Genomic DNA, 27,956 nt, shown 5'->3' on the forward strand with positions numbered 1-27,956 from the left:
TTCCATTCAGCACTTGCTCAATCTCTTTATTTAATGGAATTCATATAATTAATGAAGTAGCACTTAGTTTGGTATAGTTAGCAAGATCTTGCTGCTACAGAAATAGAATTGTAATACTAAAATTCAAGCCAAATCTCTTTCTTCAGCATGTGTAACGCATTCTACATTCAAATCTGATACACAGTTTTTAAAGCATGTACTTCATTTGTATTATTTTACTATCTACATGCTGGAATCTAATATTCTTTTTGATAGTGATGTGTTCAATGATAGAAATTTATAGAGAAAATTTCTTTTTTCTCAATCCGTAAACCAAAATTTTAAAAGCAAACTCTTTGAAGTAACAGAAAGACATTTTATGACACAGACTACTACCCTAAGCTATTGGCCCAAGCAAAAAAAAAGAAAAGAACGAATTGCTCTTTAAATAACCACTCCATATGTGCTACAAAGATGTAAACATTTTCTATATATTTCTTTATATTACAGTAAAAGTTAATGTTTAAAAACTTCTGTAAGACTGCAAATATAACTCAATGGCTGAGTGCCTGCTTAGCAAACAAGTGCCAAGTTCCAGGTTTGATCCCCAGCGCCACACAAAAAAAGCTTTTGAAAATGTTAATTTTATGAAGAAATTAAAAAAAAAAAGATTAACTTCCCTTTTGAGTGTCCAGTGACAAACTGAATCCCAATTTCCCTTCACCAAGGACATAAAAATGATCTGAAGTGAATCAAAGTGCTTAAGAAGTTCATGTTAAAAATGACCTTCCAGGACTGGGTTGTGGCTCAGTGGTAGAGCACTTGCCTTGCTCATGTGAGGCATTGGGTTCAATCCTCAGCACCACATAAAAATAAATAAACAAAATAAAGATATAGTGTCCATCTACAACTAAATATATATATATATTTTTTTTTTAATTTTTTTAAATGACCTTCCACATGCTCATAAAACCATCAACATAAAAAGAATGTGAAAGCTGTTTTATACTTGAATATTTAGTTAACATCTAAGGAATCGCAACATTTGAGCTTTTAAATCTAGCACTATAACATATAAAAATAGTATAGTAGCTTATATTTTAAAAAAACAAAGTGATAAAACTGCACACATAAATTGGCAACAATTATATCCTTCTGAATCTTTTATTATCTAGAACTTCAAAATTATCAATCCTTTTTAGTGCTTAGAGTAAACAATCAAAATAGTTATATTTATTCAGATTTAAAACTAAATTTCTCCATATGGAAGCACAGAAGCAATACATAGAAAAGGTTATTTTGTTCCAACTTCCTGAGCCCACAGATGTACGGTCTATAACATAATCTCATTATGTCATCATTGATGCACCTTCTTCACCAGTGGCATCTTGGGAAATATGAAGATCTTCAAGCATCTCAGCCAAACTAATTCGAGGTGCTCCTTCATCATCTGTGTCACTCTCCACAGGTATAGTTGAATCTAAGAAAAAAATAAAAAGGATTTCAAATAAATACAAATATCAAATTAGATAAATTTCTGCCCCTACCATTTATATTATTATCTAACTATATGGTATTAGAAGTTCTTGTATTTTACCTAGGGCTGGCATTCAAATATTCACTGAATGAATGGACTGAATAAATGTATAAATAAATTTCTACCAGTAAAGAAGCTATCATGCTAGGAAAAAAAAAAATGATATTAAATGTAGTATAGCAAACAATGTAGTAAGTTTTACTATTCTATAAGTAATTTCTTCATAAAAGTTTGACTACAGTAGTTTAAAAAATTTACAATAAAAGTAACGTATAAGGATCAAAGTTTAAGATCCCAAAATACTCTCCCTGGTAAAATATATGACTTCAACACTCCTAAAACACCAACCTCTATAGATGTTGACATTTTTTCTAATTGCCTCATCTTCTTCAAGATCTTCAAGGAAATCTTGGTATTGCCTATAGGATAAAAAAATAAATAAATATTTCACTTTCACCAAGAAAAGTATGAAGTTCTCTTCATTTTCAGCACTGGAAGGTAATGTGCTCTACATATTACCATCTTTTAAAAAAAAAAGTCAAATATGGATGCCAATTCAATACTAATAGGCTGAAAACATTTCTTTCAAAATTACATGATTTAAAAAAAAAAAAAAAACCAGCTGAATATAAAGGTGAGGTTAAATATAAGACAATGAGAAGATATCCCTCCCCCCAAAAGTTTTATGGCCAAGTTGAAATACACTTTCACTTTACAGATGAAGCAGTGAAACCATACTTACAGAATCTAACTGACATTTTGTACATTTATGCATATTATAACTGTGAGATTATATTTCAGAAATACTGCTATTTCCTAATTCACATTTCGAAAGTTTTATATAAACTCTTCATTTTACCATCATTAAGACCACTTTGAGTCATACAAAAATCTTTTTTAGAATATATTATCTTGCTTTTGGTTGTTTTGGAAATAACATTTGATCTCAAAAAGCTGTTTTCTTTTTATCTCAAATCGTAAGTACTCATCTGCTATTTGTGATATCCTTATTATTTATTATATTTTGGCTTCTGAACTCAATTATTTACATCAACACTGTAATTACAAGGTAATAACTCAGGAAATAATTACTAATCTGTGTTACATTCTCTTAAACTTATTCCATCAATACCTTGATAGAAATCCAATAGAAATCTTAATACTGAGTGCAAGGATCAACTAACTGTGTGATGCCTATTTCTTTACAATATAAAATCAATTTATTCTAAGGATTTTCTCTGAGACAACATTTAAGGTTAAAAGAAAAGTGGGACCTTTCATCATCTGTATCCATGTTTTCTCTGTCTCTTGCAAGTTCTTTCAGTTTCCAGTTTCTACGACGCTGACGTTTAGTACGGTCATAGCTTTTCTTGATTAATACCTATAACAGAAATATCTGCAAAGTTATAAACCATAAGAACTACAGTCGGATAACAAAAATCCAATATAGTTAAAATATGAAAGTTTATAGGAATGCCAGGGAAGCCTTCAAACTAGACAGTGGTTAAGAGAAAGGTAGGGACCAAGAGGCATTGTCAGGGGGACTTTTATAACTTTTCTCCATGTATTTATGTGAAAAAACATCTGCGTACTATTTGTATAACTTAAAATTACTAAGTGAAATTTTCTAGAGACTGAATATAAAATTTTTATCACCAAAAATCTATAGTTTTTTTTTAACTTGAACTTCAATTTTCAGCTACGATTCATATGAATCGTCTTGAAATATCATAGGCACTTTTTCTTTTTTCTATTCCCACTTACAGAACTTACACAACAGGATATCTTAGAAAACATTAATGCTGTGGAATTAATAGGTGAAAATAATTTTATAAAATACCAATCTTCTAATACCTTCATGATTTCCTCTTATGACCTTGTTAGAAATATCTACTGTGTTACATCCAAATTGTCCTTCTATTTCCTAATTTCATTAGTTACTTAAAATACAACTGAGTGATGGTGGTAGATGCAGGAAGGAGGGTATCTTTCTTTTACTATGACTTTATTTTGGCCATAGCTAAAGAAATCAATGTTTATTTTTCAAAAGATAAGCAACTAGGAGATAGGGTCTTTCACACCAATTTCATTAACTATTGTTCATTATTCTTAATCATGTTTGAACTTAACAGACTTTCATAACAGTTTTTATCCGAGACTTGATAATATGATTATTTTCAACTGCAATTACATTTTACAGTTGGCCAAATCAAACCTGAACTCTAACTCTAAATGTCTTCTTACCTGGACAATATACATGAAATATGCTAAACTTGGGTAAGAGAAAACATGAGTAAATTCTAAAGATCATCATTTCTAGCTATAAACTTATTTTTGCTCTATAGATAAGTACCAAGTAATTTGACAGAGAATAAAATTTTATTTTAAACAGTTAACAACAAAACAATCAAATCTTGAATTTACCCCAAGAAAAATGATTTAAAATGAATATTTCTATTATGCCTTAACTATACTTTAAAAGAAATCTCTAAGATGATTTGTTATTTTCAAAAGTGTGAATCATGCAGCTCTTTCATAAGAATTACAAGAGTCCTCTTTAACACAGGAAAAAAAGAAAAAAATATCTAAAGCCTTACCACATCTGGAACTCTCTCTGAGTTCATTTTGTTGACATGCTCATCATTTAAGTTACAGTTGGCCAAATCAAACCTGAAATCCAAACAAGGAAAAACTTGCTATTTCCCTTTGTATGTAAAATTTTTTATTTTAGGGATATCACTTAAAACTTTCTCTGAAGTCAAACATTTAATGTTTTTCACTTTAAAACTTTGCGACTTACTAACAGTGAACACATTTCTTCACATTCCAGAAAAGAAATACCTGACTTTCACATATTATCCATTATTATGTACCTTACTGTATGCTTTTGTTAAAGACAAAACACAGACATATATCCATCTAACTTTAGGATTCGGTAGAAATGAATAAAACAAAATAAAAATATCCCCCATTCTCCAGTGAAAGGAAATGAAACCCTCAGAGTAAAAGCAATGTTTAAAGCACACTGATTAGCTTTGATTGAGAAAGGATTGTTCCATGTCTTTATAAACACTTGCAGATATGGCTACCATTTTATGGCTACCATTTCTTAAAAGTAAAATATTGAGGAGAGCATGTGTACAATAAAAAACTACCCACTCCCCAAAAAAGCTGCAAATATGGATTGAACTATATACATTCAGGAGTCAATTACCAAAATCTTAGAACAAATGACTCTTTTAGATGATGGCCAAAACACAACAACTACAAGCTTCTGTCCAATTCCAGAGTTTAATTCAGATAAATATAAAAAAAAATAAGCTATTAAGGCTCCAAAAAAAAATTCTTAAAAAATCTTTTTGGAATGAGCAACTTTAGTGTTTCAGGTAGCTCTACTGGCACCCAAAGAAAATCTCTAATGCTAATTGGCAGTTTAAAATATTATAAAATAATACAAACCCCAAAACCAGGTCTCCAGGATTTAGAAGGTGTCCCAAATGAGTACGACAAAAATACTGCTTATCTGTATTCATTTCAGATGTTTTCTGTACCCAGACTTCACCAAGGGTATGCTTAACAGGAAAGAAAATGTATTTTTCAATAATATGAACATAACTCAAGAAGTATCTCAAACACTGTCAATAGTATCTCAAACACTGTCAATAATTAATAAATTACTGAATAATGAGTATCAAAAAAGACTCAGAAGGCAATCATAAGAACAAATAATTGATTTTTGTTACAAGTTTAAGGCTCTTATAAAACATTAACAATCTTCTCTGAAAAATACATAAAGACTTTTTGAAAGAAATGTTTCTCACAGGGAGATTGGGCACACAGACTGGGAAAATAAAATTAAGGTAGGAGAATCTTAAAACAAGAAAATATTCTAAGCAAACACTTCTTTTACACAAAGCTTCAAAAAGAAAAACAGTGTTCAAACAAAACAATCTTGAATGAAATCCCAGTAGTGTATCCCTATAGAATCCAGACCTTCACATTAATTTTGGGGTATTACACTAGTTCACAGTATAATTTTTAAAAAACTATTTGTTGCAGAAACAACATCCTGCTTAAATTTGAAAGTTTAAAGTAGAAAACTGTTAATTCACTTTCACTTTCCAACGTAAGATTTTACAAGCACTTTTAACCGACATTTTAAACTTCAAGACTGAATAAACATAGTCCATGCCAACCATTTACTAACACAGATAAACCAAGTAAAGTGGATTATTAACAAAAACAAAAAAAAGGCAACTAAAATTCAATAGTAAAATTAAAGAAACTTAAAGAGATGAAAAGAGGATGCTGTAGAAGGAAGAAACTGAAATAAAATACAGGTCTCAGGTATGGAAAGAACTGACAAAAAAAGGGAATTACCAGAGAGACTAAGTTCTATTTAACAGGATTCACTTTCTAGTTCTTATATTGCTCCTAATTATAACAGACTTAAGAACTGTTCTACTTAAATGCATTTTTTGAAAACCAAGAAAACATACTATCTGGTTTTTCTATATTATATATAAAAAGTTAGCTCTACTATCTGGTTTTTCTATATTATATATGAAAAGGTAGCTCTTAACTATATTATTTTTTAAATAAACATATAGAAAGTATTCTGTCTTCTATTTTCAGTGATTTTTTTCCCCCAAATAAACAGAAATTATTTTTGTCTCAAAAAGCAGTATTAACTCAAAGGAAATGAGCATCCTTGGAAACAAGATTGGAAGCCAGGTGTGGTAGCGCATGTATGGTCACCCTAGCAGCTCGGGAGGCTGAGGCAGGAGGATAGCAAATTCAAAGCCAGGCTCAGCAAAAGCAAGGCACTAAGCAATGCAGTGAGACCCTGTCTCTAAATAAAATATAAAACAGAGGCTGGGGATGTAGCTCAATTGTCGAGTGCCCCCGAGTTCAATCCCTGGTACCCCCTCCCCTCCCCTACAAAAAAAGAATCCAGATTAGAGGTATCTAAATACTATATACACACTAAAAGAAATCTGACTTTTATCCTTGAAAAACTTATTTCAGATATGGGTTAAGTATCATACAATGTGAGTTTAGAACACCTGGATGTTGTTTTGTGCTTTCACAGAAAGCAATGCATTCAGACTAAGAAAGCCATCTCAAAAAAACATAGGAACCATTCTGAAGGGGCTCTCACTGCCTAAATTTAGGGCAATCTAAATATTTTAAAAGAAAAAATAGACCTGTGAGGGGTGGAGGAGAAAAAAATATAGTAAATACATATAACTTCATAAGATCACAATAATCATAGAGAAAGAGACACTTTCAGGCGAGCGTGCTACCGCTTGAGCCACATCCCCAGCCCAGAGAAAGAGACACTTTCAAATAAAAAAATAAGTTTAAACATATTTTCACCACTGAAAGAGAACCAGACTATCTCCTTATTCTGAAAATGTCAAGAGAAAGAATTAAAAATTAGTGCAGAAGAAAAACATTTCAGGAAACCAAATAGCTTTGAGATAATGGAGAGCTCTTCCTTAATAAAGAATGTTGGGGCTGGGGATGTGGCTCAAGCGGTAGAGCGCTCGCCTGGCATGCATGCAGCCCAGGTTTGTTCCTCAGCACCACATACAAAGATGTTGTGTCTGCCAAAAACTAAAAATAAATATTAAAAAAAAATTCTCTCTCTCTCTAAAAAAAAATAAATAAATAAATAAATAAATAAAGAACGTTGGCTAATAAATGTAAAAGAAATAATAGAAATGTCACCACTGTATTCTAAATAAAATAATTAATTTGGGCAAGAATGCTAAAGACTAAACACACACATTCACACATACACACACACACAGATAATAATAAGAATTATGTGCATATTGTGACAGTATCATTCAATAGAATACTTGCTGGTTACAAGGGGGAAAAACATCCTACTATAAGGAAGGGATCTGCTATCACCATTTTAGCCAATAAAATAGACATGACTTGTCTCAATATAATACCATAAAAAGTATACAGCATCACCTTTCAAAGAGTCTGGCAAAAATATTTAACTTAAACTCAGCCAATTCTTTTCTTTTTTTATTTATTTATTTTTTTAATTGTAGATGGACATAATGCCTTTATTTTATTATTTTACTTATTTATGTGGTGCTGAGGATCGAACCCAGCACCCCACACGTGCAAGGCAAGCACACTACCACTTAGCCACAACCCCAGCCCTTCAGCCAATTCTTTATACAGTTTTCAGGTTCGAGGAAATACAAGAGATTAAGAGCAAGTTAAATGTCACCATGAGAAAAAAGAAACATAGACTGAGAAGGACAGAGTACTCTACAAAATAAATGCTGTATTGTCTAAACAAGTTAGTATTATGACCATAAGAAACAACCACAACAAAAAATGGGGGTTGGGGGAAGAAGACTATTTTATTATAATATTCACATAATTTAATATGTGGTCCCAAATTGGATACTAGTTTAAGTAAGCCATAAAAGATACTTTGGGGAATATAATGAAATCTGCATATAGACTAAACAATTATAGGTATGATCATGATACATTGGTGTAAGAAAATATTCCTATATTTTCAAGATAGAAACTATTAACTATTGGTATTCAGTAATGATTTTTAAAAAGTAAAAAAGGTTAGTCATTTGATCCTCCTCTACAAAAATAAAGAAAATGCTTTCTTATAAAAATGGAATAAATATTTTAAAACTTTTTTTCAACACAAAAGAGAAAAATTATAAAAATGCACTTTAACCTAACGTGTTGCTACTTTTATTTGGACTCCACATTTTGGAATTATCAATAAGTTAAAAAAGATAAAAGAAAGAAGAACTGAAACAAAAGATGGAAAAAAAAAAAGCAGGACGGGTAGGATATAGCTTACCTTTTTTGATATCATTCCAGCACCTGCATTGCGTTTTACATCTCGAACGATGCTGCATTCCATCACAATAAACTCCTCCAGCTGTTTGGGATGGCATAAACTATTGAAAGGATGACTCCAGAAAGTGCTCCCATCAATATCTGCAACTAAAAATAAACACAGAAAACTAAAAGACAAAAGAACTAATGTATTTCAAAGAGTCATTAAATCTGTTAACTAGGGAGGAGATAGTATATACTAACTGATAAACAGGAATGACAATGCCAACTCAGTCTCAAATTCGAAAAGAACTAACAGGTGTCAAACACAGCTTAAGTAGCTATAAATCAGAATGCTAAAGGGTTAAGTGGCTTTTAAATAAAATCAGATTCAACCAGTTGTATACTTGTTTCATGTGCTGGCATTTTATTTTAGAAACACATCAACATTTTAGTTGCTTAGTTTATGGGAACTAAGGCCTAGTTCTACCGACAGATAAACAATGTCTACTCTAGTACTACAGATCTTTAACTGATGAACTGTAATTGATAAGGATATGAATGACTTTTAGTAAATATCAAAATATACTCAAGTTTTATTACAGGAAACTTATGAAAAAAAATTAAGTATGAGCTATAGTCAAATACTGAGACACCTACTGATGAGGTCTTTTTAAAAAATATATGTATTTTTTTTTACAAAGAGAAAGTAAATAAATGATCTATGATGATGTTAGTAAATTATTAAAACTCCACATGCAAACTAAATGTTTCAACAGGTCACAAAAGGTCACATGTTCCAAAATTTAAAATACTTGTCATATACTGAAATATAGCAATAAATTTACTATTTTTTTATTATTATTTATTATTAGTAGTAGTAATAGTCACAAAAACTAAAAGAGGCAAATAAGTCAATTTTAGTAAAAATCCATGACATGCAATAGGAAATCTATTAAAACTCTCAGAATCGTTTCCTTAAATAAAAAATACAAGGGTAACTAGTAAAATAGTTTATAATTCCACAGTGTTTCATAAATATTAAACAGTACAAATTTTAACTGGCTCTTCAACATAAAATTATTGAGAACAAAATTAATAATATAAATTATTATTGCCCACCATGCAGGACAAAACTGTCAAAGCAAATTTAGTTTCTATACTTACCTTGTAGGGTGTTTGGATCTATAAGATGGATGGCACTAGTTACTCGAATACATACACAGATCTGGTTCATATTTCCCAGACTTTGTGCCAGTTTTGGAGACAGACAGACAACATTATCCTGGGCAACAAAATAACATTTTAAATGATATAAGTCCAAATAAGTCACCAAAAACACATTAATGTAAACTCAATCCAACTGTACTTGCCCAACCAAAATGTTAGTTTTCACTCTTGTGAAAACTAAATAAAAGAATCAAACCTTACCTTAAATTAAAAATAAAAAAATAAGCTATATCTTAAGACAGGCATGTTTGCCTTAATTAAAATGCTTTAAAAAAAAAAAAAAAAAAAAGTCTTTTAGGACCTAACTTCCAAACTGTTAAGATTACTTCAATTTTATTACAGTTTGCTTACCACTCTAAATGTTAATTATAGTGTACTTCCTAAGTAAAGTGTAACATCAGGAGCAGAACAATTTTCTAAATCAACTTGTGAATTCTTTTAATATCCATAAAAATTTCTAAGGAACAATGTTTGTCTTAAATGGTTACATGTACCAATATGTTACTCAAAGATTTAATTGCTCTATCTTCTGAACCAGATGTATACTGGGATATATTATAGTAACTAGTAATATAATTATGTTTTTAAACAACATTAACATTTAACAAGGGCACACGCCTATTATCCCAGTGGCTCAGGAGGCTGAGACAGGAAGATCTGGAGGACTATGAGTTCAAACCCAGCTTCAGCAACTTAGTGAGGCATTAAGCAACTCAGTGAGACCCTGTCTCTAAATAATACACAAAAAAGGGCTAGGATGTGGCCCAGTGGTTGAATGCCCCTGAGTCCAATCCCTGGTACCCAAAAAGTGAGTGTGTGTATGTGTATAAAGGATTTATTCACATCCATAGATTCCTCCACTGAAGGAACACTATGCGCATACAAGTTCCTCTCAAACCTTGGTTTTCCAAAAATGAAATGAAATGATACAGTTAGCCCTCCATATCACATGTTCCACATCTGAAGATTCAACCCAACGCAGAATCAAAAATATTTTTTTAAAAAACTGCACTTGTAATGAACGTGTATGTACTTTTTTTCTTGTCATCATTTCCTAAACAATACGGTACGACAAATGTTTACACAGTGTTTACATTATATTAGGTATAAGTAATCTAGAAGTGGTTTTAAGTATAAAGGAGGATATGAATAGGTTATATTCAAATACTATACCATTTTATATAAGAAACTACAGGGGCCCAAATGTTTTATTCAGAACCAATTCCCTATAGATACAAAATACAGCAGTACTTCACACTGCATATTCCCCTAGATACTTGTATGAGTCACTCAAAGCAGTTAATACCCAGGTGTAAATATATTTTCCTAACTAAATTCCTATTTTCCTGGCTTTGGGTTCAGTTTTAAACCAGAGGTTAGTAAAAAATGGCACTCAGGATAAATTTGGCCCATGCTTGTTTTTTGGAAAGCCTTGCTACGACCTATCCCTGACCATTCACTTTCATGTTATTCATAGATACTGATATGCAACAATAGCAGAACTGACTAGTTACAAGAGATTATATGACCTAAAAATGGAAAATATTTACTAAATGGTTTCTACAGAAAGTCTGCCAATGCTATATTAGGATATCATTTCATTCCTGGTAAAAGTTTTAAAGTCACAGACCTGGGTATAAATCCTGGTTTTATCATTTTGTGGTTATAAAATTTTGGGAAAGTCATCTAAGCTCACCACACTTGTTTCCTCATTTTCAAATATGATAGGGCTTACTTCATTTATTATGAGACATGAATAAAATGAAAAATACCACAGTATCTAAATAATAGCTTTATGTAGAACGGTTACAAAAAAATTACAGCAGTTAACCCTTACACATGATTTAATACTGATATGTAAGTTCGTACATGGTAGAAACCTCTAGCTACATTATCCTTAGTATATAGCCTAAGATGATCAATAACTGTTGAATTTTAATTCATTGATATTCTTGAAGGTTTTATTTTCTTATAACTAAATGAAATAACAATCTACACTCCAAATGTTTTATTCAGATTATCTTTTCAAATAAAAATAATTCTGTGACCTCATTTCCACAATATTATTTAATCTTACCAAAAGTTTGCACAGGTCCCACAAAATGGCTCACTTGTTTGTTTAAAAATATCACTTATTTTAATTCAAAGTTTCATAGAGCTGTTCATATATTCTCTAGGGTCACAATTTTTCAGGAATAGGAACTTATAAAATCACAACCAGATCTTTCATCTTAATACACCAAAATGAAAGACATGTCAATTCATAATTAAAAGCACGATTACCCTTATCTTTTTTAACAAGGCTGAATGTGTCAGAAGTCATTTTAGAAAGTCTAAATTTTTGACCACCTCTGAAAGAAACCAGGAACTATGAATCACATATCAACCAATTAATTAGTTGTACTATTAAAGATATCAATTAAATGAAAAAATGTACCTTGCATATTGGAACAATTTCCACAGAAAAAGTGCTTTTGTAATTATATGTGTTACTATGAATATCCTGAGAGATCAGTCTTTGTGATGCTTTGTATCTATTAAGAAAAAAAGTTAATAGGCAAAGGTCTTTACTTACATAGACTCAGGAGTATCAAATTTCATTGAATCAATTATCACTAAGTTCTTAAACAGCTTCCTGATGCTTGCTATGGTAAAACCTAATTTCATCTACTTGTATTTCAAAACCTATGACTATATACTGATGACTTTCAACCTTCTCTACTTATAACCAACTTTCAACCTTCTCTACTTAAAACCTCCACAATATGTCAATGGCTCAGATCATCTACTCTATATAAGATCTGTTAAAATCCATTCTAATGCCCATCACCATGTCTTTGTTCATCGTAAACTCACCTTTTGATATAAATTCCAACTATGAAAATTTTCCCCACCTTTGGAGAGTAATTACTACGTCCTCTATGAATCATGTACTAAAAGCCCTCTTAACCCATCTTTCCTTTCTCTTATCATTTAAATACAGTTGATCAATGGTTCAGCACTACAGAGTTAGGTCTAATTCTCCAAAGGAAATTCTTACATACACATTAGCAAATGTATCTCTTGAAGAATAGATTTAACCTATACCCATTTCCAAGTCCTTGAACTTAGTCACATTTAGGTTCACAACATACCTACAGGGAACTGTACACTGAAGAAATTCTACCATCTTCTGAGCATGTTGTTTTGAGGAATAATAGAAATCCAGACCATCTTAAAAAAAAAAAAAAAGCTTTATGAAAATATTTCTGCAAAACAGATTCTCCTGTTAATGTGACTATATCACAAATCCATAATACATAAAATCAAATTATTAGAAAATATTTAAAATATTAGGAATGTCACTTAAGATTTATTTGGCAAAAGGAGAGACAAATGAAAACAAGATGGATAATTTTAATTCTAGAGGGAAAAAAGGCTGGTTGTGGGGGCAGGGACAAAGTGTGATAGTGCATGCAATTAATCCCAGATACTTAGGAGGCTAAGGCAGGAGGACAGCAAGTCTGAAGCCAGCCTGAGCAACCTAATGAGACCCTATCCAAAAATTAAAAAATAAGAAAAAGCTGAGTATAGTAGCACACACTGGGAAATTCCAGTGATTTGTGGGGCAGAGGCAGGAGGGTTGCAAGTTTGAGGACAGCCTCAGCAATTTACCAAAGCCCTAAAACAACTTAGCAAGACCCTGTCTCAAAATATAAAATAAAAATGGCTGGGAATGTAGCTCAGTGGTAAAGCACCTCTGAGTTCAACCCCAGTAACCGAAAAGAAAAGAAAAAATATTGGGGATATAACTCAATGGTATAGTGCTTTCCTAACTTTTGTAAGACCTTGTTTTCAATCCCTAGAACAAAAAAAAAAAAAAAAGAGAGAGAGAGAGAGAGAACTATTTTATGTAACAAATTTAACAAACATTTATATAACAAAATCTACCAAGAAGATAACTGGGATCCTGAGACTTGAGATGCAAAAAAGAAAGTATATTTTTTTAAAAAAGCTTCAATAAATCCCGGACAGCTAAAATAACATTAATCTGTTAATAATGCAATAACATTAAAAACTGTCTGCAAAGGGAAAGCTAAAAACAAACCCAATAAGAAATATTAAGAGACATTCTTGTAAATAATAAAATAGGAAAATAAAATTATCCATAACTGCTAAAACAAGATTGAAGAAAATAAACAAATTCATAGGACTCACACTAAGTAATCAAGACAGTGTGGTACTAAATCAATGGAGCAAATAATATCCCAGAAACAAACCAGAGATCTAATTAATTAATAGATCTCTGACAAAGGAAAGAATAGTCTTTTAATTGGGACAGAGACATCTACATGAAAAGACGAATTTACACACTTATTTCACATCCTGCACAAAAATGAACTCAAAAGAGGAAAGGCCTAAACATAAGAGCTAAAATTAATGAAAGAAAACATAGGAGAAAATTTCTGTGAACTTAATTAGACAAACAGTTCTTAAGCACAACACCAAAAGTATAATAGAAAAAAAACTTGATAAACTAGACTTCATCAAGATTCAAAACTTCCACAATTCAAAGGACACCATTAAGAAAATGAGTCAGGTGCAGCACACAACTAATCCCAGCAACTCAGGAGGCAGGAGGATCACAAGTTCAAAACCAGCCTCAACAACTTAGCAAGGCCCTAGGCAGCTTAGTGAGACCCTGTCGCAAAATAAAAAGGATTGGGGATATGGCTCAGTGTAAGTGCCTCTGGGTTCACAAAAAAAGTACCTGGTACCAAAAAAAAAAAAGGTATTAATTTGGAAGACAATCTATTAGTGTATATAAAATTTAACATTTGCATATTGTCTAATAATTCTAATTCTTTAAGTCAATCCCAAAGAAACCCACTACGTATGTACAAAGATAAACATATAAGGATATTACAGTCTGCTTGTAGCAGCAAATAACAGACTAACTTAACTTGTAAGTCCATTAATAAAGAAATAATTAAATTAAAATACACACTAATTAATGAATACCACATAGTAATGAAACAGAACTATAGGCAAAGTTGTGGGAAGTTTTCAAATATCTTAAATAGGACAGCAAGTCATAGAACATTACAGAATGATCTCACTTGAGGGAAAACCATTGCTATCACAATTTATAAACAAAGCATATCGTATTTTAAGGAGTAATGCTATATATAGGGATGACAGGTAGATAAAGATGAAGGGGAGGTCCTTTATATATACTTCCATGCTGGAATTTTTATGAGTGCTATTTTATAAATAACACTATAAATAAAGAAACAAGCCAAAGATTATTTAAATCAAACCAAGAATAAACAGAAAAAAAATTCTATAGATTATAAAAGAAGGGTTATTAAACCTATGGCACTTTTTGTTTTGAAAGTAATAACAGGGGGTGGAGGGGACACGGGAGAAATGGAGGAACTTTAGAAAGGGAAAAGAAGAGGGAGGAGAAGGGAAGAGCAAGGGGGTAGGAATGATGGTGGAATGAGTTAGACATCATTACCCTCAGTACATGTATGAAAACAGGAATGGTGTGAAAATACTTCACACACAACCAGTGACTTGAAAAACTGCTCTATGTGTAATATGAAATGAACTGCATTCTGTCATGATGTATAACAAATTAGAATAAATAATAATGAAAAAATTGATCAGACATAAATATAACCTAAAACTATGAAACTTGGGGGAAAATATGGGAATCAATCTTCATGATATTGGTTGGACAAAATTTTTCTTAGATATATAATATCAAAATATCAAGTAACAAAATAATAAACTGGACTATGTCAAAACTAAAAACTTCTGTGCTTTAAAGTTTACTCTAAAGAATGTGAAAAGATAACCCACAGGAAGTATTTACAAATTATATACCTGTTAAGGAACTTTCACCTATATGTAGAATATATTAAAGAACTTAGAATTCAATAAGAAGATAAATAACACAATTTAAAAAGGAATAAAATAGCCAGGCACAGTGGCACATGCCTGTAGTTCCAGAAGCTTGGGAGACTGAAAAAGGAGGATTGCGAGTTCAAAGCCAGGCTCAGCAAAAGCAAGGTATTAAGCAAGTAAGCAACTCAGTGAGACCCTGTCTCTAAATAAAAATACAAAATAGGGCTGGGGATGTGGCTCAGTGGCCAAGTATCCCTGAGTTCAATCCCCAGTACCCTCCCCCGAAAAAAGAAAGTAATTAGAAAATGTATTCAATTCTTTTGCCATTAAAAATTCTGTGTGAGGATATGTCTACCATGGCAATAAACTATAACAGGGTTTTGCATTCTTCGTCAGACTATTTGAGTCTCTCTATCCCCCAAAGAATTACCAGAAAAAAGTCACATAGAAAAAGGTATTATTTTTGTCTGATGACTAGCCAATAAGGTACCTTATCCACAATAAGTATTCACTAAGTCACATTTCACAAATTTAGACTATGAGTCTGGCTTATTAAATTTACATTTTAATAATATAATTTTCTATCACAGCACTCTACACTACATTAAAGTACATTACTGGTTTACTCTTCTAGTGGCCAAGTTGAGCAGTCTACTGAGGGCAGAAATAAATATTAATTCATCTTTATGTCCTAAGAAACCTGAATGGCATCTATGACAATTCAAATGCTTAATAAATGTCTTGAACTGGGACAGAAGGAGAACATCAAGGAAAAATAATCATGCTTCTAGATATGTGATATCCAACACAGTAGCCACTAGCCACGTGTAAATTAACTATAAACTTATATTAAAATGTAAATTTAATAAGCCAGACTCAGAAAATTAAGAGTTGAATGTTTTCTCTTATATGTGGAAGCTAGAGCAAAATAAGGGAAAGAAGGCGGAGGGGAGGGAATCCGATATAAGGATTTAGGGAAAATCAGTAGGAGAAAAAGGGGGTGGGGGAGAGAAGGAGAGACAGAAGGAGAAAGGAAATGGAAATGAATTTAACAAAACCATGTTATATACATATATAAATGTACCCAAGGGATTTTCATCTTTATGTATATGTAGAAAGTACCAATAAAAATAAATAGGGTTTGGGATGTGGGTCAGTGGGAAAGCACCCCCAAGTTTAATCTCCAGTACCAAAAATAAACAAACAAACAAATGAAAGGAATATCAGTAAAGGAGGGAGAAAAGGGGGAGGGAGAAGAGGAGGAAATAAGGGGAATGGGGATTGAAATCATATTTCCTGTATGTACAATTGTGTCAAAATGAACCCAAATACTACATACAATTAAAATGCTCTGATTAAAAAAATGTGGAATAAAATTGATTTTCTACACCCCCTAAAACATAAATCTAATGTAATTTTAAATTAAAATAGAAGAAAATTCCAAATTCAGCTCCTTAGTTGCACCAGCCATCTTTCAAATACTCATGTAGCTAGTAACTTCTATATTGGAGAGTACAGATAGAAAACTAAGATTGTTTTCTTCCTAACAAAGGTTTTTTGGATAGTACTAATCCAGATGTTATCAGTAAAGATAAGTAGGTTAATATAAATTAGAGTTCTTTTAAATTTTAACTCACCATGAATCTCTTTGATACGAAGTGTATTCTGATGCATTCCATATTTCAGAATCAACTGTTCCAGATAGTAGAATGTTTTTTTGTGTGACGTCTACATATAAAAGCATTATTTAATCAATAAACTGAACACCAAAATAAGCCACTTATAAATATAGTACACATATACCATCTATAGGTATAGCACATTGATTTTTCAAATAAAAACAACCTTTAAAGATTACCTAAAAGGTAAAAAGAATAATCTATTTCTAAAGGTGAATGCTCCAGGGATCTAGAATTCCTGGTGCTTAAAGAACTTGGAAAGGGAAAAGAGGTTTTTTACTAGCTGTTCATAATTGACAAAGATTAAATACAATGTAGAATTTACTCATCTGTTTCTCATTACCTTTTGCCTGACTTGAATCACGGCCTTCCAGAAATCCTTAGCTTCTACTCTGTGGCAATCTCCGCACATTTGGGACTGAACAACATAATCCACCACAAACACTTGCTGAAGTATAGCACCATTCATCACCTGGGAAAAAAAACAGTTACATTCCCTCATTCTTACAGTACTGTTTCATGATAAATACCTTTTTTTATGGATGTTTTGGGGATATCCATATGTCAAGTTTAAAGACAAAAAGTTACTTCAAGATAGATATATGCAGGTTTTAATTCCTAAGATTTATTAGATCAACATTTTAAATCTACCTTTAGTTGAAATGACTATAAGGACATTCTCTGAAGAATGTGTATACATGTGTGTACATGCACTTGTGTGTACGTAAGTGTGTATTTTCTTTGAATAGAAACAGAGAATTCACAGTTAGAAGAAAAAATAAGACAAGGAAAATTCATAAAAGGAAATTATTCTTTAATTAATAGTTTCCCAAAATAACAAATCAAAACTCACCTGAGTTTTTTAGCTATACAGACAGGGTTGAGGGTATAGCTCAGTGATAGCATGCACAAAATCCTGGGTCCAATCCCAGCACCAAAGAAAAGAAAAATAAATAAGAGGAAAGAAAGATATATATAGATTCCAGGTCCTCACATCCAGAGATTGTGATTTAGTTACTGTGAGTCATTATGATGATCAGCCAAGTTTGAGAATCATTACCTTAGCCCATGTTTTTACTTTAGTTCTTCTGACAAATTATTTAAACCACTAATAATGAGCAACAGCTGCTCTTATTAGTGACCAATCATTTGTACAGATGATAAAGTAAAACAAAGGACTAAAAGTACACTTTTCCTTTTATGCTGTCTAAGATATAAAATAACTTGCTACACCCTCATTGTCATTTCCTGCACTTTAACCATGTTTAAAAAATAATGTATAACTTACCTCTTTTTGAATAGTCAGTTTAACTTTAAGCCTTTTAGAATGGGGCTCGGTCCAAACAAAGCCTGCATCTACAAGGCGTACCTTCAACAAAACATACAAAAAGAAACATAAGTTCCTACCTGAAGGAAAAAAAATAATAATAACTCATTAATAAACAGACTTCATAAAAAGTTTTAAAGAATCTGTGATTAGCATCACTATAAAAAAAAGTTTTATCATCCGGGTATGGTAACAATAGCAGTAAATAAAAGGACAAACTAATGATTGTATTAGTGCAATTGATACAATCGAAGAAAGAAAGTTATCTGCATAGGGAAAATCATTTTCTCTTAAGTGTACTGATCTAATGGAAATTACATTTTTTAAAAGAAAGCAAAGAATTGGTGGCCACATTACTTAGGAGAAAATCCATGAACAAAAGTTTCCACTTCAATTATTCTCTCATAAAATCTGTAGCTTTTTTTTTTTTTAAACAGACATTCATTAAAAGAAGCTTCATGCATTAAATACTGAATCCACCACTGTAACTCACTTCCCAATCTAACTCACTGCCAAATCTGTAGTACTTTCAGGAGCCAAAAACAATTCACTATATTTGAGTAACTGAATATAACTAGAGGTGGGGTTTGGGAATAAGGTGAGTGGGAGAACAAGAATGTAGGATGTTGCAATAATTTGAGCAAGAGTTGTAGATAACTCTAACTGAGAAGAATTGGAAATAAGAAGAAAATGCAAGAGCTACTCAGGGGATAAAATCCACAGAATTTAGTAAGTGAATGTGGCAAAGAGGAAGAGAACAAGCTTTAGAATGATTATCAAGTATCCAACTTGGGCAACGAGGTAGCACAACTTTTCTGACACAAATAACAGATTTAATTGGAAGAAATGTTGCACTTAGCTTCAGACATTTAAATTCATGGCATATCTGAGATATCCAAGTGGATTTGTTTAATGAATGTTATGATACATATTGATCTATGAAAAAATCTGTGCTGTATATAAAAGATCTGAAAGGTATGAGAAAGCAGACTTATAATTTTATCAAGTACTGTCTAATGAGAACAAATCTAGCAAGTGTAGATGCAGCACTACATAGTAAAACCTTCCTTATATAACTGGCTCCTCTAAAGCAAAACCTAGTAGTCAACAAGCTGCCAGGTACTAAGTAATAAGCAGATTCCTATTCCTATAGTCTACCTCTATGGAATGGAGATAGGGTCCTTGTTATCCACCTCAGCATTCCACAAACCAGCATCACCACACTAACTGTCCTTAAACAATCACAACTCATCAATCTTACTGGGCCTTTTCATTCTTCTGTACCACAGTCCCAGACACCTCAGTCACCCCTCATTTCCCATACTCTGATTTTCATATGGTTCCACATACATCCTATTCTGTCCTCATCTAACATTTCCTCTCAGATCCTGTAACCCTTTCACTGTATTCTGTAGACCCCCATACTTGCTAATAACAAAACCTCCTAAGTCCTCAACCATTTTCCTGAACATTCCTTTCAATTTCTAGATCCTCTAATTATATTGCTCCCTATAGCTAGTGAAAATATTGACTGATTTTTTTTTCCCATTTTCTTCCTATCATTAGACCAGAAGCAAGACAGATGTATTCTTTGCTCTTCATTGCTAATGCCAGACCATTCTCCCTGCATTCTCCTTCAATACAGACTAAATCGAAAGTCATCAGACTCTACCACTTAACACTCTTTTTGGTATAGTTATCTATTAATCGTTATACTGCTTGCTCTCATTTCTCAAGGATTTGAGAAATTTCTCCTGGATCACTGTTAGTCTTTCCAACAATATTAATATTTAGCAATTTCTATGTCCATACACCCTAACTCCTCCATTCTTTAAGTTCTATTCCCCCAGGATCTTTTTTCCTTCCTATCTCTAGTATTATTTCCCTTTATCACCAATAACTACAACTTCTCTAAGATCTTAATTCCAAACATTCTATTCACTGACTACCACTTCTCTCTAGCTCATTACCTCTATTCCTAGGCACCAAAAATCTTTCAATCCAACACCAGAAAATCCATTCATCCTATCACTCTTTCACTACCTCTCATAGTCTTCATCTACTCATTTCCATCCTATTTCCACACCAATCATCAAAATTATTCCCATGCATACATTCTCAATTCCCTTGGTACCTATTTAACTTCACTATAGTGACTAGGCTAAATCATAATTTAGTTTATGAAAAATGCTTTGCCTGCTCTATGCATCATCAACAGTAACTGTCAATAATGCCCAGCACCCATACAACATTGTTCTAATACACTCCCTCTTCTACTTTCCTAGGACTATTTTAAATCTTCTCCTCTCTTCAAACATCTAATAGCTCTTCCCTCATAGCTACGGCCCATGCTTCTGTTTTCTTAGAAGAAAATTTCCAGAAGCTCCCACTTACCAACATCTTTCCTGTTACCACAGATGAACTGCCTATGTTACTAACAACATCAACATCTAGAATGTCCCATTAGATGTTCCAGGCTCCCAAAACTGTACCCATAAGAGAGTAAGTAATGGATAATGAAAGAACAAATGTATTCTTCCACTATCTGTTATATTTTCTCTCTTTCTACTCTCAAAGGGCACCTCCAGCCAATTATTGTTTCCTTGCACCTCAACAAAAATCTCCCTTTGTATATTATCATTTCCAGAGCTTACAATTATACTGTTTCACATCTTACATCTTTTATTTTCCCTAATTCCTTCCTCTTCCTCAATCCCCCTCCATTTCTTTGAGTCCTTCTGCAGCAAATCTCAAAAGAACTATCTATATCTACTGCCTCCAATTCCTTCTCCCTTTCTTTCACTTCCACTTAAAGCACATCTTTAACATCACCACTAAACAGAAATTGTTCCAGAGTTAACTAATAACCTCCACATTCTATAAAACTCACCACTGCAAAACACATAGCCAACAACTCCGTTTTCTTAAAACACTCCCCCTTGCCTTCTAGAATATCACACTCATCTAATTTTCCTGCCTCTCTAGCAGTTCCTTTGAGTCCCCTCTGCTGGTTACTCCTTATCTTCCTAAAATTTTATCATTAAAGGACTCCAGAATTCAGTACTCCAGTTTCTTCCCTTCTCAATCTAAACTTCCTAGATAATCTTATCCAATTTATGGCTTTAAATAGTACCTATACCTCAAATTCTTTATCTCTAGTGAAGACTACTATCCTGCTTATTATCTAGCTGCCCACTCAGTATTGCTACTTAAATGTCTAATGGACATCAAAGTATCAGTTACAGATGAGCTCCTATCTCCCCCACTCTGACCTATTTCCCTTAAAGCCTTTCTTACCTCACTAATGGCAACTCCCTCCTGCAGGCTGCTCAAACTGAAAACAGCGGAAGTTATCTTTAACTCTTCTACCTCTTACACACCCATCCAGCTACATCAGCAGATGCACTGCTCATCTTCAAATTAGACCCAGAATCTGTCCACTTCCAACCATCTCCATTTCTGATCCCAAACCATCATTTCTCAGTATTATTACAATCACTTCCTAAGGCCAATGCTTCTACCTTTACTGCACAGCCCACTTTTATTCTAAACCAACAGCTAGAGAACTAACAAACTGAACCATATCACTATTCTACCCTTTACATCTATTACATTTGATGTAAAAACCAATCCTCACAAAGGCCGATAACGCCAGATATACTCTGACATTCCCTAATTTATTTGACTTCATCTCAACTACTTTTCCTCTCACCACTCCACTCTAACCACACAGATGTGATCTCACCTCTGGTCTTGTTTTGCTTTATCCATAATGCTTTTCCATCAGATTTCTATACAGCTCCCTTTCTTACCATCTTTGATGTTTATTCAAAGGTCACCTTCTCAGTGAGGTCTCCCCAGACACCCTATTTTAAATTGCAACTCTTCCATTAATAATTATTTCCTTCCTAGTTTTTCTTTTTTTTGCACAAAACTCATACTTTTTAATATGCTATACAACATACTTATTTTAATCATTGCTTATTCTACATACCACTCCCTCCCCCAAACTAAAACAGAAGCTAAAACAGGGATTCTCTCTCTTAATCACTACCATGTCCCCAATACCAAAAGCAGTTTGGCACATACCTGTTACTTATTAAATATCCACTGAAGGAATTAACAAATTATTAAGACTCATGAGACACTTGGCAAAAGATGAAGTATAAACTGAAAAACTAAGAAACACAAAAAATAGAAAAATCAAGGAACAGATGTTAAGTTTTAAAAATATCATACCACAGGGCTGGGGTTGTAGCTCAGTGGTAAAGTGCTTGCCTCATATGTGTGAGGCCCTGGGTTCGATCCTCAGCACCACATAAAAATAAATAAATAAACATTAAGATATTGTGTCCATCTAAAAATATCCTACCACAGGTTGAACATTCCACAGTTTGAAAATCTAAAATCCAAAGTGCTTCAAAATCCAAAACATTCATAGCACTGGCATAATGCCACAAATGGAAAATTCCACACCATGAAACACAAAATTACTTAAAATATTATATCAAATTACCTCCAGGCTATGTGTACAAGTTGTATATGAAATGTAAATGAATTTATTGTTTAGACTTAGGTCTCTTTCCTAAGATAACACAGTAAACTCATGCAAATTAAAAAATCTTAAACTCAGAAATCTGAAACAATTCTTGTTCCAAGCATTTCAGATATGGAATACTCAACCTGTTCAAACTCCCTAGAAAAATTCAAAGACAAAATGCATCAAGAACATGAAAGATTCCAGAACTTAAAAATAATACTGCTGGGGGAAAATAACAGAAAGAAATAATGGAAGATAAAGTAAAGGAAACTGTCAAGAACATAGGGGGAAAAGTAAATATGAAGGAAAAAACAAAGTTTTAAGCCAAGAAGGCCAACATTTGACAACAAAAATTACAGGGTGGCAAGGAAATAAAGGGATGAATTTCAAAGAACTAGCACATAAAATTATATCAGAGCTTAAAGGAATCAGAAAAGCCTTCAAACCGAAAGATTTCATTTCAATTAAAAACATACATGGTAGAAGTGAGTCTAAAATTTTAACAAAGAAAATTGAAAGCATATGTCAAGAAATAGTTAGGACTCTAGAAACAAACTGTATTTTTTTGGAGACATTTATGCATTGACTTGAAAATAGGCAATTTTCTTTCCAGACCAACAAATGAAATAAAGAGTAACCAAATAGCACAGTCCTAATACTGCAATCTACTTAATTATGGATGTATAGTGACAGTTTTATAAAGATTTTTAGAAAAATTAATATTACACAGAGAAGGTTCTAAATAAATAATAATTGATTCTTTCAAAACAAAAAGATAATTTCATTTTCCATTTTAAAAAAGTGTGTGTGTGTGTGTGTGTGTGTGTGTGAGAGAGAGAGAGAGTGAGAGAGAAAGAGAGAGAGAGAGAGAGAATATAAGAATAAAAACTTTTAAATGAAAGCATTTATAGTGGGGTAATACTGGTAACAATAGTGGCATTTAGCAGTTACTTTTGAAAAACCCACTGTACCTAGATTTTCTGAGTTTTAATCAAGTGGTATCTATAAACACTGATTTTAGTTGTTTGACCTACCTTACTCAGAGGAGTTTTGATTTTTTTCAAACACAAAGCAAGAAGTTCCCTGGATTCTAAAGCACACTGTACCCAAGTTCCCGGTGGCTGAAAATATCTAAGAAGATAAAACACTGAAATTCAATATCTCAAGGAAAAACAAAAATTTTCATCTGAATATTCAGATGTAATAATAATTATTAATCAGGATTAATAACACCCAAGGTTTCTCTGAAGCATTAACCCAAACAGCTCTAGTATTAAAAAAGCAAAATTCTGACTGAGAAAGCCAATCTGAAATAGCCTATTAATATGGTCTTATTACTTCAAGAGATGAAAATTTCGATTTTCACTTTCCAAGGTTCTATTAAAAACATTATACAGATTCCCCTTTGCTTATAAGCACACTTTTGGAGGTAAAAAGGGTTTCCCAAATCACCTAATAAAATTCCTTCATTCTGGTGAGAAAACAAAGATGATGAGTTAACAAGAGTTTCAAGAAACTAATTTGTAAGAAATCCAAGACAAATTAGGCCTCCTTATCTTTGTCCACTACTTTTAAAACTCCACCATGCTTTTAAGAATAGCAAATATTTGTAATAAATTATCACACTTGCCAGGTTTGCACACTGTTAAATCCCTAAAATAGCACACACAATTTCATGTGTCTATATAGCTATGTATACAGAACTACTTTTCTGAGAAGAATTTTTGAATTTTCTCAGAAGTCCTTGAACCTCCTCTTCATAGACACAAAAAGAAGTAGAGTGCTAGACTCAAATTTTCCAATCCCTTGAGAAATCACTGGCCAGTTTTGTATTCCTCAATGGCCTACTGCATATAAGCCATTTAAGCCAATAAAGGAAATAGAGGGAATAAAACATAAACTTTCAGAAGCCTTCTGCCTTCAAATTCAGTTTTTATTTTAGACCATTTCAGATGATTTACTGAGCTCTTCCAACAACTATAATCATTTTAATTAAAACACATTGCTACATTAGTTAAAACATGAAGTGCTTTTTTTAATCATACATAGCTCCTAAAGAAACAACCTCAAGGACATAAAGGTAACATATCTTTAATAATCTGTTCTCACCCATATAGACACCAACTCTTATCTATCAACTATATGCATCAAATCTATTAAATTCTTGAACAGAAAAAGAACAGATTCAAATATCTTTACACCTTACCAGATTAGTAGAGCAAACTCAAAATTATACCATAAAACACAAATTCTAAAGTCTTTGCCAACACCAAGTAAAAATGAAATCTAAATTGTGTATGCTTTATTCTGTGTATTTTGGTATAATCTCACCATATCTCAATGGGTCTCTATATAAATTCTAACTTTAAGTAAGGTAAAATAGTAATGCACTGTACCTTTGACATTGTTTGCAGAAAGAAATTGAGACCTGTTTCGGAATACCTTGACTGATGTCTACTTTACTTCGCAAACAGGCCACACAAATATTGGCAGGATTTGGACTAATCGGGACACCACACTCACAGCACAAGCTTGAAAAAATAAATGATAAATTTTTCAAATTTAGTTATAAAAAAGCTACCAAACAAAAGATTTGAAGTTAGGCCATATTAATGCCCTTTTATGAAAACATTACATAGAAACAGCAATCTTCAAAGATATGGTAGACAGTACAACCATAGAAATGTAAAGTTATGCTGCAATTGTATACTATGAATCAAAATGCATTCTGCTATACCTAATTAAAATAAATAAATAAAAAAGAAAAAGATACATTAGATAAATGGCCTACAGCCATTGAAACAAAGGGGTTAAAAAAAAAATCAAGGATGGTTATAATTCTTAAACTACAGCAGATGTCCTAAGGGTCTAGAGAGTCAACACTGTCCAACAGAACTTCATATGAAGACAGAAATATTCTATTTCTGTTCAGTTCAATAAGATAGCCATAAGCCACACATGGCAAGTGAGTCACCTGCAATGACTAGTACAGTCACCAGGAACTAAATTCTTTTGATTAAATTCACATTTAAATGGCCAGGAAAGATATGAATAAACTTTTTCTACTAAAAATAAATGTTACTATGCCTCATTAAAGTGAATAGAGACACATTGATAGAAAATACAAAATTTGCACTAATCTCAATTTCAAATACTTAAATATTAAAAATGCAAAAAAAAGTTAAAGTTCTCCTTATCATACCCAACCAAGGCCACCCATAATTTACCATTTACATATATCCTTCCAAACATTTTCTATACAAACACAAACATGCACATTAATTTTTCCAATAAAAACACAATAAATTGCAAATGTAATAGTAGGACCTACAAAGGACCTCATAGCTTTTTGGGAGGTATCTCTCTCTCTCACACACACACACACACACACACACACACAAAAGAAATGTGTATCTTAAAAAGTTCTGAGGAACAATGGATATGCCAATAGGTAGTGCCATTAGACAGCAATATACTCCAAAAGCAATTCACAAAACACACACCCCTACCCAGAGGAAAACTTGTTTTTAAAATAGGATACTAAGTTTATCAATATAGTGATCCATTATGTGATGGGATTATCATAATTCTAAGTATAGTGGGAGCAGAAAGTTTCAGAATCATTGATACAGATCAATATTCTCCAAAAGAAAATTTGATACTCTTCCAATGCTGGCTACTGACCACCTGAAATGCAGCTAGTATGACAGAGCAATTCAGCATTCAACTTTATTCAAATTAAATTTAAATAGACACACATGGTTAGTGGCTACATATCTACAAGATGCTTAGGGAATATTTTACCTTCTTTTTTTTTTTTTTTATTTTGTGTGGTGCGGAGGATTAAATCCAAGGCTTTGTGCATGCGAGGCAAGCACTCTTCCAACTGAGCTATATCCCCAGCCCTTATTTTAACCCTAAGCATGTATTTACTGGAACAAATATTAGAACTAAACATGAATTCGATTTTCTGCAGAATTAAGACTCATTTTTCCCATTTATGATTTTAAAAAACTCTCTCACCACTACCACCAAAAGTTTTCCCCTGTTATGACAGTACGTTTCATGAACTCACTTTAAGATCTGAAAATTGAAAAGGGATAAAGTGTCACAACTCACATGTGTCCAGGGCTGCGGTCGGTGGATTCTGTCATATACTCCATTGTTCTGTACACCTTAATTTAAAAAATAAATGGAGGCTGTAAATCATTCGCCTACCCCCCCCCCCCGTCTTTATTTTTCTGCCTCTCCGAAGAGGCAATGGAGCTTCCTACAAAGCAGGACAGAAAGAAAACCAATTCTTCTTAACAACTTCAGAAGCAACTTTCTAGACTTAAGACCTACGCATCTCTGGAGTCTCCCATCTGCAAGACTCGCTCCGCAACCGAGCTGCCGCCGACCTCTGGCCTAGCCTGGGAGGCGCCAATCTGGGCGGACCCACGCCGAGGTCTGCACGGTCAGCGGACACCAGGGCTCTGCCCAACTCTACAGGGCCGCAGCACTCACAGAGCGCCCCCACCTCCGACCCGGGCTACCAAAGTCCCCAGGAGGCATCACGGCGCCTGTGATCACCCACCAGGACCCCAACTCCAAGCCCGGACTGGAACCCCGCCGGCGGCGAACACGCTGCACGCACGCGGCCTGAGCCGGCCGGAACCCAGCGCCTGGCCCCGCCCCCTCCTCAGGCACCCAGCTGGCGCCTGCACCCCGCGTCTCAGCCCCTGGGACCAAGTTAAGGCCTGCCGGCGCAGCCTAGACTTATGGAAAAATCATCAACAAAACCAACGCTTACCGCACTGTCAGTTGCCACCACAGTCGGACCGGCTAGGGCGAAAATCTCGCGAGAGAGGCTCGAAATCCCGCGAGCTGAGGGACACGTGCTAAAGGAGCAATGGGGAGGAGAAAGGGCACAAGTGGGCGGGAGGGGAGGAAAAA

The 27,956-nt window shown here is 33.3% G+C and overlaps 1 protein-coding gene across 5 annotated transcripts; it reads right to left on the minus strand.

The window, feature by feature from the left end:
- Positions 1 to 27,891, minus strand: Nmd3 (NMD3 ribosome export adaptor). Of its 5 annotated transcripts, none has more exons than XM_076867639.2 (16): positions 27,814 to 27,891; positions 27,141 to 27,196; positions 25,418 to 25,552; positions 24,056 to 24,152; positions 18,443 to 18,523; positions 17,498 to 17,626; positions 17,113 to 17,203; positions 12,718 to 12,796; positions 12,021 to 12,117; positions 9,521 to 9,638; positions 8,376 to 8,521; positions 4,976 to 5,088; positions 4,114 to 4,186; positions 2,791 to 2,897; positions 1,865 to 1,935; positions 1 to 1,459 (listed from the first exon to the last, which is right to left on the minus strand). In XM_076867639.2, exons 2-16 carry the CDS (start codon positions 27,182 to 27,184, stop codon positions 1,329 to 1,331), a joined length of 1,512 nt encoding a protein of 503 aa, XP_076723754.1. In that variant the 5' UTR covers positions 27,185 to 27,196; positions 27,814 to 27,891; the 3' UTR covers positions 1 to 1,328. The 5 variants fall into 5 exon arrangements, with proteins under 5 accessions (XP_076723754.1, XP_076723755.1, XP_076723756.1 ...); XM_076867640.2 differs by lacking the exon at positions 27,814 to 27,891 and adding an exon at positions 27,598 to 27,675; XM_076867641.2 differs by lacking the exon at positions 27,814 to 27,891 and adding an exon at positions 27,366 to 27,574.
- Between the last annotated feature and the right edge of the window lie 65 nt (positions 27,892 to 27,956).

The sequence above is a fragment of the Callospermophilus lateralis genome, chromosome 10 (assembly GCF_048772815.1).
Source record: "Callospermophilus lateralis isolate mCalLat2 chromosome 10, mCalLat2.hap1, whole genome shotgun sequence".
Classification (NCBI taxonomy): Eukaryota; Metazoa; Chordata; class Mammalia; order Rodentia; family Sciuridae; genus Callospermophilus; species Callospermophilus lateralis.

What these genes read in the sequence shown, in the direction of transcription:
- Nmd3 (XM_076867639.2), bottom strand. Translation starts at nt 27,184, where the DNA reads ATGGAGTATATGACAGAATCCACCGACCGCAGCCCTGGACACAT. An exon ending in ATGGATACAGATGATGAAAG is followed by an intron (nt 1,936 to 2,790) that starts GTCCCACTTTTC and finishes TTTATCCTATAG; the next exon opens with GCAATACCAAGATTTCCTTG. An exon ending in AAATGTCAACATCTATAGAG is followed by an intron (nt 1,460 to 1,864) that starts GTTGGTGTTTTA and finishes TTTTTTTCTTAG; the next exon opens with ATTCAACTATACCTGTGGAG.